Here is a 14,712-nt window from a genome sequence, read left to right as displayed (position 1 = left end):
GACACTACTATTATACATTAATCTGAAGGTTTATGAATTCCTTATAGATTAATTTTACATTTTCCTTAGCGTTTTGTTCAGAAGATTATTTTCTTAAAAATTTGTCTTCCATCTTACGCTAAATGTTACGCTTGCAGGGTGCCGGTTTTGTCTGACGTTGTTCAGTAACGGACCACATTTTTAATAACATCCTTAAAAGTAAGTTGTCACGTGTCGTAAATTCGCTGGGAAATTAGAAGTTTGGCCGATTTAGTTTACTTTGATAATAGGGCACTATTTATGACCATACAGCCGTTTTGTTATATACAATGAAAATCCAAAGCCAAACGAATTAACATTCATAACGATATTAAATTTCTCTTATAGCAAAAAATCATGGGGAGAGAGATGTTGGTTTGAATCCACCCCGTGATTCGAAATTTGCTAAAATTCTTAGGTAGCCAACTGTTTTCGCTTTGCTTACTGAAGTGAGTTGAGTTATTATCGGGTTTGATTTCGAGAGTGTTAATCTTTAGACAACTCATGGTATAGAATGTTACATTTACCACTTTTCATAAATGGAATGCATGCAAAGCTAGAATATAAATGCCTGACGTTCTACACTGTCCACAAGCTGTATGCATGAATGCAAACTCTTCCACTTTCCCAAAATAAAGGTTGAACAGAATGAAATTTTAAGCTTCTTACATAAAGAACCAATTGTCGATTTTAACTGCTCTACTACAAATGTAACTTCATTTGTAGCGAGCGGGGGGGAAATACAAATGCATTTTGCAGACAATAGAATTCGCCTATCGAATGCGTAGATACGAGATGCACTCCTCAAATCTCACCAGCTGCCACTTGACACCAGATAGGCTCCAGAATGTCAATAACGTAATCCTCCTCTTCTTCGTTGCCTTCGGTAACTTAGAGCAGAGTACATATCGAAGACAAGGGATGTGTGGGTAATCTGAGGACAGCTTGTTTGCTACCTCCATAACTTCCTTTCCATAAAATCGTATACCCGATATACCGTTGTTCATAGCAACCAGAATGGCCATATTTGTAAACACGTCCATTAAGTTGGTGGAAGTTTGTGAAACACAAGTCCATCCCTTAATGGACTTGTCGTTATTTTAGAAAGTGGATTCTATGAAAAGCCTGTTTAGAAGATAGTTCAGGATGTTGTTGCTCTACAAATCGTGAACGTAGGATATTTTCATTTCACTGATGGTCTGGCTTGTGCAAATGCACAAAAAGCAATCGTTAAGGTTGTTTATATCGATAGCTATAAACTACAACTGATGGAAACGAGGAGTTTGATGCACTTCTGCTACTCCCGTTTCCAATGGGCGGAACGTTAGCGTAGCCATAAACCAGCAAACGTGAAAATGGGTTCAGTTATCCTTGCTCACTAGACGTGTTCTATACAGAGAAGCAATCATTGCTACCGAAGCCTATACGTGTAGTTGACGTTACTTTAAGTTGATTTTGGTCTACGCAACAAATAAAACATTTTAATTCTTACCTGTGACTTTATCTCTGATTAATTTGCATGACTCTACTTCGCCGATGCTAGAGAATAGACTACGGATCTCCTCCTGGGTCATCGTTTGTGGCAGGTAGTTTACGATCAAATTCGTTTTGCTGTCTTCAGCCGTGGTTCCTGTCTGCACGGAATTATGGAGGGAACCATTCTGTTGGGGTTGGACCGAGGATGTGTCCATGCCATTCATTTGGAACACTAGAAGGAAAAAAAATTATACGTTTTAGTGATAGAGATACGCATTGACATAGTTAATTAGATGACAGTTAATTAGTGACTAGTTCAAACCAATCTCCAAGATCGCAAAGAGCCAGAAAAGAATTTAAGAAATATCACATAACTTATCCGATTACTAAACTGTGGTCATCACATGAAAATTCCGATAATGGGTTACAAATAAGAGCTACAGCTTATCTTGATAAGTATGAAAATACTTAATGTATACGTCAAATTTATAGCTACGCGATGTTCTCCACGGTTAGTTTATTCTTATACTAATATGTATATTCAACGATCTGCTTTCAGTATCATAGCATTGAAATTTAAAACGTGCAAAGAGAAGTCCATCTTATTGCAATTACTGAACAGTCATTTTATGATGCAAGATGATTCAAAACTAAATCAAGATGAATATTAAAAATTTCAATCGCATATTAGCGTTTTAATAATTACTCTGAGGAGGGACAGGTTTACCTTGAATTTTTCGACTACCTAAAAAGGTTGAAAACGAATATCAACCATGTTGGTATTTAAAAATCGCGCGTATTGTTGGAGGACAAAATTGTTCATCTTCGATTATGAACTTGCCTACAGTTGGTTGTCAGAGATACGTTTCCTTTATCAGGGTCTGAGCTTTTTAATTTCTTAATGATAGCTTCACATCATATTTAAAACTCTTATGAAGTTTTGCCTTAAACCATTAGAATGGGTTTGTACACTTTTCGTGAGTACTTAGAGCAAAGTACATATCGAGGACAAGGGATGTGTGAATTCACGTGAAGACATAAGCGAATAGCTCACACTAAAGTCAATTACAATGTACACAGTTGTATGAGCATTTGTAAACTACAGTGTTGTTTGCCATCTATCTATAGAAGAATGGCAAATGAAAATTAGTTAGGACTGGAATGGTGATTACTATATTCTACTTAAATACACTACATTTAGGCCAATTAGTAAGGATATTGCAATATGTAAAAAATAGCACTGGATAATGCTATTGTTTACATATTCTAATAAATGTAATCTAAAGGATATTTGCAACATGTTTGCTATTTTAAATCGGTGTGTGTCGTATACAGGTGATTGAGAAAGGCGTTTCGTAACTATTCGAATTAGGCCGAAGCCAACATATGCCTGTTAATCGCATGCGTTCTCAAACGCATGTTTTGCACGATGGAAACCCACCTTCGTATGAAAAGACAGAATTCAATTCACTTAAGATTTGTAAGCGTCCCTTCCTTACATCTCAGATGAAATTCGAACCCAGAATTATCACGTCATTCTCAATAATCTCAGGAGACCATTTCTTAGTAAATATTTTAAGGTCCATATTCCTGGAAGAGAAGCGAAACGTCCCTCAGAATACTCACTATTGCAAATATTCAGGAATACGTTATTTTTTTTATATAATGTATTCTATAGGAAATGTAAAATTCCTTAGGATTAAAGGATATTCGCATTTTAACAATTACCAATCAGCGTAACGCAAGGATCTAGATTACCATCGTTAATTCTTTGAGCCCATCCTATGTTCAAAAAATTAAATAAACCAATTTAGCAAGTTTTCTTTCCAACCAATCAAAAAAATCTCAACTTTCCATTGAAATTGCAAAGAAACTGGTGCTTAGCATATTCTCGTTTTACTTAGACAATAATAGGGCATGCAATTCAATGAGTATTTTTGTATTCCCTCAAGTCTGAACAACAAAAAAAAATTACTCCCTTTTCAGTTGAAAATTTCAAGCAAAACTGACGCATTCGCTAGTCATCATGTCTAATAAAAAAATTCATATCGACTGAACGTTTGGTATGAAGACTTAGAAAATAAATTTTCTCTCGTTGCTTGCTTAATGCAACGAACTGCATTTCGCTTTGCTTTCAGTCCCATCTGTGATAATGATTTCTACTGAAGTGAATAAGCTAAGAAAATATTTTCATCCACACTTTATGGAAGGGTGTTTTCAGAAGTCTGGCAGATCATTTGCAAATAGCGAAAGAGCATTTAGTAATTGTGACTATTGCCCAATATATACACACGCACACACACACACACACACACAACAGTAGCTTACACGATACGAATCTATTTTAAAATTGGTGATTTTAGCAGTAAATCTTTTGAAGTATGTCTTTTGATGATAGTTATTCGAGAATGCCAAATACAAAACTTTCCATTCAGACAGACAGAAAATCCAAGTGGATTTTCAGATACATTTTTATATTTTTTTTCATAACATGAGTAATAAACCCAGAATCTTGAACTTATGATAAAGAAATGTTTATGAAATTTATGGCGATGTTCATGTTATCTACGGAAACGGCGCTTCAAGATGTAAATAGAAGATTTAATATCAAAATTTATTCTAACTCGGTTGGTGTAATGCGGAACAATTTTCCTATACTAAGAATAGCTCTAGCCAGAAGCAAAACAATTTAACAGTTACCGACCGCTCTCGAAGTAAATTCCACAAAAGAAGTGCCTTCTGAAACTGCATTATAAAACTTAAAATTAAAATCCATTTATTTCAAAATATTGAATTTATTAAATTAGTTAAATTTTACGATAGTTACACATCAGCATTAATATTAAATTAGGAAATCATGCCCCAGAAGCATTGCCCTTAAGGACTGGCTTAAAGGGGCGAAGCAAGAATGCTTTTCATCTAAGGGATAAGGTGTTATTGAGCTATTAAAGCTCTGATCATGGCAGGATGATAACAGCAATAGCCGAGCCTCAGTTAGAACTTCATTAGCTACAGCATTGTCATCCATTACCATCCAAGGGTATTCGGTTTCTTCCATGCCCCAGAAGCATTGCAGCTTATTAGATTACTTATATAATAAACTAAGTTTTGAAAATAAAGGTGTGCGAAAATACTTCGAGTTAAATTGCTAGAAATTAAAACTTTTTGAAGAAAATTAAGCAAACTTAATACATAATTTAAATAGAACGATTTGTTAATAGAAAGTGATTTTTCATCACTCAGCAGGAGGCAAGAGTCACGCTACCAACTTCACACGCTTTGACAGTTCTCTTTTGCCGCTTCTGGCTTCTCTCCGTATGAAATTTGAATAGGTTGTTTCAAACTTTAAACAGCTGAAAAGCGCGGTGCGTGTCCTGACGAAAATCTTTCTTTGGCCATGTCACGTGGGGCGTAAAAAACGATAGGGATGGAGAGGCGGAGAACCATGTGGTGAATCCACGATCCTAAGACCACGTCAGCAGAATAAAAAACGATCTAGCGAAGCTTACCTAGGCGAACTTATCCTGCAAGCTCGTTGCTTCGGTTCCATTTTCATAGCCTTTTTCCCCCCCACCCCCCTCTTTACCATTCCCTTCTATGCCGAGATCTCCATTGATTGCAAAATCGATGCTTCTATTGATAGCATGGCGGGCCTATCTTCAACAGCCAATCCCGAGTTAAGCGATCACAAAAGTCAGTCGTCTGTCGGAAGGGGGGGGGGGGAATAACGTTGTGGCGAATGTCGTTTTTTGTTGTTGCTATTACACAGATCTAATGTTTGGTAACAAATGTCAGATGAGTATATTACCTATCGTCACACATGACCAGTGTCCCTTTAATGTTCTTGCACGAGTGCAAGAACATTAATAGGCAAAACAACCAATGAAAACCAACAACTGATTTCCTAACTAGCGCCACATCCTTTTGAATTATCTATTTTAATAAGACAAACCACGCAATCATTAGGAACACAAGTTAAAAGAAATCTTCAATGTCTAAGAAGAAGCCGAGATGTCAATCAATAGATAAGGGCGGATTTCCGTGTCTCAAGATATTCTTTTTCTTACTTTTTTTTCCCTTACGATTTTTACACTTAATTAGCCTCTAACTACAGCCGTGTTCGCATCGTGAATCTTCACAGAAATATGTCAAGTGAAGGTTCGATTGCCCCTACTTCAAGCGTTAAGGGTGCTACGTGCAATGGAATAACCTTTTACCTTGACTCCGAGTTTTGATCAGCTATTTGGCGCATCTATGAGAAAGCTGGCTATTTGCGCTATGGAGCGTGATAATCTTGAAACAGAAATAGGAAGTAATTAACAAAAGACCTGAGTAAACGGAAAATTTATCGAAAATGTTTAGACAGACGACTGATGTTAGAAAATTCAGAGTCCGAAACTAATTCTCTGTATTTAATTTATTAAGTAAAGGAAATTAGGTTAAGCTAATACGAAAATGCCTTTAAAATAAGCTTAAAACACCGTTACGGATTTCAATTCTGGTAAGAACGTGTGTTATCGAATGTAAATTATCACCGTGACAAGAGATTGAAATACCCTCTTTAGCATTATCTGCTAAAAGTCTTCGATTTCCCTACAAATTACTAAAATAAAAAACACTGCTGATCACTCAGCCTGACGTACAAAGCTTTTATTGTTTTTCACGTGCAAGCTCCGGGCTGAATTTAGTCCCGCTTTGATAACGTACGAAGATTCTTCAGTTGATCCCCGAAGCGTCATCAGGTTAAAAGTGGCTGTCAAGAGATTAGCGTTTTATGGTGCATGTCATCTGCGTGCTTGAAATATGTGCCAAAAAAAAAGTTAGCCAGCGCATTGCCAATGGCATCGTACCGGTTTTCTGTTTACAACATAAAAATTAAGATGTTACTTTTCTTTTTGACAATTAACTGCCTCAATAAACTGCTGTCACCAGAAAACAATTCCCTGATACACGTCTTCGCTGGATGATAACACTTCTCAAAACCTCACTGTCCAGTAAGTTGTTTCTTCACAATTCATGTTGCTAGGAAAGCAACATGAATTGTGAGTATTGAGGTTACAAAAATAATGTAATGAGGTTACATTACTTACCTATTTTGAAGTATCAAAAAAGTAATGATTCTTTATTTAGAGTTATTGTATGTTAAGGTTACTGTTAAATTTCAATACATTTCCGTTAACGAAAGTACCAAAAGTACTAGTAATTTTTATTAATGAATATTACAAGTCCTTATATAAGGACTGGCTTAAAGGGGAGAAACAAGAATGCTTTTCATCTTTCCCGTTATCTGTAGAGGACAGTGTAAGGATAAGGTGTCATTGAGCTATTTAAGCTCAGATCATGGCAGGAGGGTAACAGCAATAGCCAAGGCACAATTAGAATTTCATTTGCCACGGCATTGGCATCCATTACCCTCAAAAGGGTATATTAATCACCGCATCTCATCGGTTTCCTCTCATACAATCACAAGTTCTTAAAAGAACTGGGCGATGGACTGAGTCCTTGACTCTTTATCCCGTCATCTGAATGAAGTAAATCTGTATGGATAGAGTGTTATTGAGCTAAAAAGCTCTAGTCATGGCTGGGTAACGGCAATAGCCGAGCCTCAGTTAAAACTTCATTGGCTATAGCATTGCCATTTGTCACCCTGTAAGTCCTAAAAAGGACTGTGATACAATCACAAGAAACCGATTACGAAACTTAAAACAATTGATACGAGTTATAAAAGGGTGTTTTATAAAATATAAAAATTAATGCTAGAATATTAAGAAACATTAGTAATAATTCTAAAAATTAGTAAAGTGATATTATTACATTCCGTTTTTATATGAATTACAAATTATAAATTGAAAACCTTGCTAGATCCTATTATTTTATAAATTAAAGCCAAATGGGAACTTGTCTATAAAATGTTTTTACGATTTCTGTTTCTGCTCGTTTTGGAAAATATCTGTATATATTCCTATTTAATAGGAATATCTACACATATTTTGACATGCTTTGATAAAGACTTGTGGTCAGTTTCACAGGAGATTGCAAAACCTGAATTAAATACCTTTTCTATATTTTTTTTAAACTTTGCACGATTGCTTTCGATGCTAACTATTAATGATTTAAATTTGATCAATCCAGGAAGGCGTAACAATTTATGAGTTTAAAATCAATTGACATTTTACAATAAGCCGATTTGGGGAAGTCTTCAAATACATTTTGAAATTGAGAAGTTCATGTTCAGATACGATTAGGCGTTGTCCATATCAAGATAAGGAAATGTCGTCCCCTGAAAAATCAGCAAATTCCCTATTACAATCTTTGTTTGAAGGACGCAAATTCTACTTGGACTCCACAATTAAACCAGTCCGAGGCCGCCTGTTTCTATTCTTCTGGCTTAGAAAGGAAGCGTGGGGTGGTACCGTTACTCATAGGGCAGGTCACTTGGTCCCCCCCCCCTCCTCACTTTCATAAAAAACCACGAGTTTGCGGGCGACCTTCTTAGGTTCTGTTAACGGAACAGACGCAAACGCCTGAGGCGGCGCACGCCATCCGAGTTGTACAACCCGCGCTTCATGCCACGTCTGTAACACTTCACCATACTGACGTCACCGTTGCCAAGGAAACGGAGTCTCCAAAACACACCCTGGTGGACCTATTGATCTGCGTGCGTGCTGCATTCAGTGGTAGATTTAGCATGGCGTTCGAAAAGAGGGAGTGAGAAGGGAAAAAAAAAAGTAACGAGCAACTTAGCGCGAGATACCGTTTTTTTTTGTAAACACGCATGCGTCCATTGAAGAAAACGATGCAGGAGGAAGAGGGGGGGGTGTATTGTGGAGAAGCTTTGCTTTATTCCTCTCCTACGATTTGGAGTAGAAAAATCGACAAGGTTTTTACCCCAAAAAAGTCACGTGTGAAAAATCTTCACTATATGCAATACAGTCAAAGCGAGAAGCTTTTATGAACCGACCATCTGGATTTACTGACCAAAAACTAATGATTTGGATTCAGAATAAAAATATCAGACATCGTCAAAGCTATCACTTAGTGGATGCTGAGATTAAGCTGTAAAAGCTGGACAATTTGTCGTAGAGACCATTTGGCGTTGGGTCATTGCCCTAGAAATAGTGGCCACGTAAGCCAAACAAAAGAAGAGAACTGGAGCCCGGTGGTAGCGAAAATAGAAGAAAGAAGTCCACAATGGATGCGTTGAGAAAGGATGTTGTTCGGAGTTTTTTTTTTTTTTTCCCTTCCTTGCCCAACCATTTCTTCATACTCGAGTTAGTACGTGGAAAAGTTTCAGTAATGGCATTTCTATGTTTTATTTCCGTTAGTCTCCTCTGGGACTAGAGTTTATAACAAAACTGAGTTGTGCATGAGTAGCTTCTTAGCCTAAGGATGCGCTATTGACGAATCTTTCCAGTTTGGATGAACATGAAACATTCATTTTGCAGATCGTTCCGGTGGTTATGGGAATTTTCATTTGTTTTTTTTTTTCCTGAGAAAAATCGATTGATGCAGTTTATCTTAGATATGGTCAGTGGATTTCAATGAAATTTAGTTCAGATTTATCATGAATCATAGGACATAATAATACAGCGTTATATTAAGCGATTAATATTCATGTTTATTTGTATAGAACTAATAGAGAAATGGGGAAACTGTTGTATTACTGGTAAAAATTTGAAATAAAAAGAAAGAATTTAAAATTTTATTATACACCTTTATATAATAGTTCTAAAATCAACTGTTTTTTCTTAAAATTAATATATTGCATATAGTTGGGGATTGAGGTTAAAGCCTTATTTCTTACAGCCGTGAATGCTGTAAGAAATAAGGGGAAAGATTCTGAATCATAAGTGAAAGAACAATAACTAAATTTTAAGACAATGGATCAAGCAGTGGCAGATCACTATACATTTTTTCCGCCAAATGCCTTAGAAAGGAAAAATAATGCTTATACTGGACGTGGTCCTGAAGTTCGTCTCAGTGAACGACGTCTGCAAAGACAGAGGGTCTGACTATACGTCAAGGGCACTTTGTCTTCAGGTTTAATCATTTAATGAACAACAGTCTATCAAATCATGGATTTTTTCCTATTATGACGATTAATGTAATTTTGGAAGCTTCGTTTTATATATATATATATATATATATATATATATATATATATATATATATATAACGAAGTCAATAGATTCTGAAGAAACAAATGTATTAGATATTTTAGTATAAACCATCCTTTAGTTAACTTATTACGCCAATTATTTACGAACTGATAGATTTTTAATAATTCCGTACATACGGCCAAGTAGCAAACAAGCAAGCTAACATTTCAGATGTTCAGAACCTAATTTGTCTATAAACAAAAACACTTTTGTAGCCAAAGGAGCGAACAACCATCTTATAGACTGGATTGAAAATCAAATATTTTGTGTCAAATCCAGGTTTATTTAAAAACAAAAATGTACTCATTACTAAACTAATGAGTTATTTTATTACATTTAAAAACAATCTTAGTATATCTGATTAATCTAGAGATATACGAAAAAAAAAAGTTTTTTTTTTATGGAGGCCCATAAATTTCTGAAAACAATTAGACTTGTTATTCTTGATACTTCCTAACTATATAACGAAATATTGAGTCATTGAAGGGGTATCGTGGATGCCATAAAAACGCTACAGTTGATCAAGGATGGGAATATGTAGCTGAAAAACAGACGCCCATTGATACAATACATGTAAATTTAAGCTGGGAAATCAAATTTATTCAGAAAAGAACAAACATTGACTGGGATAGTTACATTTTCCCAATAGGAAGACGCGTATATCAGATGTACTCTCAGCACGGGATAGTAGTACAGAGGTCCGCTGTACCTAGAAATTCAAACTAATAGGGGAGAGGAAGTAAAATCAAGCTTGAAAATATTATACTGATAAAGCGATCAGGTTAGAGAACTCTAGTAAACGCAGATTTAAAACTTAAGATAAAAAAAAAAAACTGGAATTTTGATATTTTGTTTTAAGATACTTAAACATTCTAGTAGAATGTGTGTAATAGCGCGTGTAGAACTATTACAAAATCTTTCTTTACTTTCTGAGGATTGTGGTGCAATTTAAGTAATTCGTTTGATTTAATGCATTATTGGAAATGAATACAACTTCGTAATAAGTTAACTAAAGTGTTAACAACGTCAGTTTCACAAAATCAGATTTTTGAAAGTTCTGATATTGTGAAATATCAGATCACTTAAACTACTCTGTTATGCTAAGGTTTCCATATACACAAACGGGTTTAATTTGCTCAATTAATTTCGTATCTCATGGAATTTATGTCTCAAAGTAGTAATTATTTTAGATAAACGAATGCTGCTTCTATAAATATATTTCAAGTCTTCTAATTAAAATATTTCATTAAAATTACTTTCAGTTAATCAAAAAAAACTTTATAAATTGGTGTTAACTAATTACACCTTTTTGTTAAATATTTAAAGATATACTTAAGGCAATTACGTAAGCGAAAGCCAATGATAAACATTTAGTCCATAGATTCCAGTAATACTTGGAAAATTTATTTCATAACTCAATCCAACATATTTCGGCAGCATTTAACAGTAGGTTACTACTTAGAATACTTGAAATTTTGAATATCGCTAAAGAGTTACATAAGAAGAAATCTTGCTGTAAAGACCGCCTCCAAAATAAAAACAGATTATGTCTTAATCTTGATGTACTGTGCTACCGCACACATCCATCTAAAAGTTATGGAAATCACGTGTTTTATAGTACTAATTTCCACTTTGCACGCACCAACGTTTTCTCGGGAAAGAAAAAGGTCACGATAAGGCACATTTCAGATAATCCCACAGCTTAATCATCATGGAGGAAATTGAATCCTAGACTTCTAAAGATAGCGCAGGTAATTCTTACTTCCCATTTCAGCTCAGATAAGTTGCGAAGGTATATAAATTTGGAAAGTAATTCTTATATAGATTTTGCTCACCCCTTAATAGGATCATGCCTTACAGAAGGCAGGAGACGAAAAAAAAATTTCTACAGTATCTTCAAAAAATCCGAGAATTCTTTACATAAATAAAGAGTTATGGCGAACAGATCGTCTCTCCTTGCCACCAACTTTGACCAAACTACGAGCCTCGTCTACCTCCCCAACTCGTAAGATAGCCTTTTATCTCGCCGGCACACGTGGACGAAGCGTATACGTCAGCACTCCAGAAAGGAATGATCGATGCAGAATAGTCACGCTTCAACGAGCAGCCGGATTTCTGTTTAATAGAACGCTATTAATCTAATGTGTGACTACTCAGCTCTGAAGTCATTTCCTTGTTCTGGCTTCTAAGATGTCGCTTCCAGCATGGTTAGGGCTTACCCTTATTTGCTGTGGAATTCGTGTATTCAAATTGTACATTACATTTAATATTCCAGCATGCAAAGTCTGCGTAGAAATTTGAGTTTCTACTATTGGACAAAATTTTTGAACAACAGCGCCACCTACTTATTCTTTTTCTTTTGCGGAAATAATTTCTGCAGCAGTTAAATTTAGGTAATTTTCATTTAACGTTTATGCAAGATGATTTCAGTAGTGTGTATTTAAAAAAAAAAATAAAAAGGATATTAAAAGTTCTCGGGGCTTGTCAAGTAAATGAAGGTCTCAGATATTAAAAGCCGTTAACGCAAAAGGGCACATCTTTATTACATTTAGAAGGACGGTAGGTAGAAGATTGTTGGAGAAACCGAGACTAGAGTAGACAGTGTCAACGAACAGAAAGAATTAAGTGGAAATTTTAAATAGCATAATATTAAAATGAGCAGTGACATTTACTACAGATTGTCAACGTAAAATGCTCCATGAGTTTTCATAAGAGTTAAAACTACTTCCTAGAATAAAAGTAAAAACGTAAAAGGGGGGGAAAATCGTCAAGTTTTATAATATCCGCAATTTTTTCCTCTTTAGTGTCATTATGCAAGCTACAGCCGTCAAGTTCGGTACATTTTCTGCAAATAAACTGAAAACGTGAGCAAATTCAAGTAATACTGCTTATTCTCGTAACTTTGAAACCCTGACAATTTACCAGAGTGAGAAAATAATCAGATTTTGGTAAAAGCGCACTTATAGGCTTTCTGTGCAGCTGCGACCCTAATCAGTTGGGGGAACAAAACTCCAGGAAATCGGATAACTGCTAGCGAAACACGAGTTTTAGTGATTTACGCAATTCGTTTACAGGTGCGATTTTAGTTATTGTTCAAACTTTCTATTCTTTTCTTCTACTCTTTAGGAAGGTGAATATTGGATTAAGTCTAAAAGATTGATTTTTAATCTTTTAAGGACAATTATAATTGAAAATAAAATACTATCCAGCAATTGTAAAGTTACTTTACGGCTATTCATTCTCATGTCTGGGAAAATAGGTTTGAGAAAAGAAAAATATAATTTCTTGTCAACTATAATGTACATTATAATTAAATAAAAAATATTTCTATAACTCTGTTTTCTCCTCAGAATATTTAATAAATAAACAAACCTTTTTTATTCTTGAATAAAAGATGTATGAATTTTGCATTAATTGTCCTTGACCGTGAGTCTCCAAGTGGAGATTGGAAGTCTACCCCATGAAAAGCTCAGCAGTTCTTTTCTCAAAAAGGCCAATATTTCCTACAGGAGATGTTACTATTCAATACTAAAATTCCCTGGCAGACAGAAACAAATTACCTGGGTGTGATTCTCGACAAAAAGCTATCTTTCAACCAACACATCAAGTCTACGTGCGCAAAGGCATCTAAAGCCATAGCTCAGATCTACCCACTAATTAATAGAAATAGCAAGCTCAGCAACAGAATCAAATTACAACTATACCAGATGATGATTCGTCCTATCATCACCTATGCCTCTCCGGCCTGGAGCTACACCTCTAATGCTAACATTATCAAAATACAGCGAGTGCAGAACAAGTGCGTGAGAATGATTCTGAACGCCCCGTGGTATGTTAGAAACAACCAACTCCACAGAGACACAAATATTCCCTATATTCTCTCTTTTCTGCAATCTTTAGCGTCCAAGTTTTTTCTAAAGAAGTCCACACATCCCAACGATTTGGTTCAACAAGCTGCAGCATACGAGCCAACGGACATATTCAAATATAGAAGACCAAAAACTATATTAGCCTCCTATAACGATGCATAATCTCCATGCCCATTCAGGGCGAGCAAACTACTCGTAAATTTTACCCTCACTGTAACCATCACAGATAGCGGGGAATATGAAAAGCATTTTGCTTCACCCCTAAAGACATAAATGTCAATTGACCGTGAGGCCTTTTTAGGACTTCTAGGGTAACAAATAGCAATGCTGTAGCCAATGAAGGTTTAACTGAGGCTCGGCCATTGCCGTTACCCAGCCATGACTAGGGCTTTTTAGCTCAATAACACCTCATCCACACAGATTTTCTTCATTCAGATGACGGGATAAAGAGTCAAGGACTCAGTCCATCGCCCAGTTCTTATAAGAACTTGACCGTGAGGATAGAAAAGGAGAGAATATTCAAACCCTGAGAGGGTAATGGATGGCAATGCTATAGCCAATGAAGTTCTAACTGAGGCTCGGCTATTGCTGTTACCCTCCTGTCATGATCAGAGCTTTAATAGCTCAATAACACCTTATCCCTACACTGTCCTCTGCAGATAACGGAGAAGATGAAAAGCATTCTTGCTTCGCCCCTTTAAGCCAGTCCTGATTTTGGTCCCACGAAGGTAGTCAACTACCGAGAAGTTTATGCTTATTTCAGGTATAGGATGAAATCAAGAATGTAAATTGTTGTAATTAAGTATAATGAAATGCAAGATGAATGTTAAGTATAAAGTAATATACATTGCAAATAGTCTGAAAGCTTTCAAATAGTGCATAGAAAATTCCAGCTGCTATTTCACGCAAATTCCAGCCCCTCTTTTCTCAATAATTCGTGGTTCTTTCATATGAAACTAATTCTTGCTAATAGAATGGAAACCAGTACGTTAGACCAAACTTACTCTTATTTGCTCCATTTTTCAGATGTCATCGACCCTTAACTATCCTTTCTCCCCCCCCCCCCTTTGTCCAATTTCTAATGGATGGTAATGCCCGCCCCTAAGCGACACGCGTCATACGCGAATTCCCTGAACAGCTACTGGTCCACCGATTGAAGAGAACAACTTTCTTCACATGTCAATTCTATC

At 35.9% G+C, this 14,712-nt stretch overlaps 1 protein-coding gene across 1 annotated transcript in view; it reads right to left on the bottom strand.

The window, feature by feature from the left end:
* Nucleotides 1-11,528, bottom strand: part of LOC150096700 (ELAV-like protein 2) — a 100,668-nt gene extending 89,140 nt beyond the window's left edge. The window contains exons 1-2 of the mRNA XM_090408001.1: nt 11,489-11,528; nt 1,511-1,726 (exon numbers count right to left, since the gene is read on the bottom strand). Coding sequence (XP_090264127.1) covers nt 1,511-1,726; nt 11,489-11,504 — 232 coding nt within the window. The 5' untranslated portion in view covers nt 11,505-11,528. The remainder of the gene's footprint in view (nt 1-1,510; nt 1,727-11,488) is intronic.
* Between the last annotated feature and the right edge of the window lie 3,184 nt (nt 11,529-14,712).

Source organism: Typopeltis vanoorti, chromosome 18 (genome assembly GCF_054136105.1).
Source record: "Typopeltis vanoorti isolate ZY-2024b chromosome 18, IOZ_Tvanoo_1.0, whole genome shotgun sequence".
NCBI lineage: Eukaryota > Metazoa > Arthropoda > Arachnida > Uropygi > Thelyphonidae > Typopeltis > Typopeltis vanoorti.
Note: the sequence above shows the minus strand (reverse complement) of the source record. Positions and strands in the feature narration are given on the sequence as shown.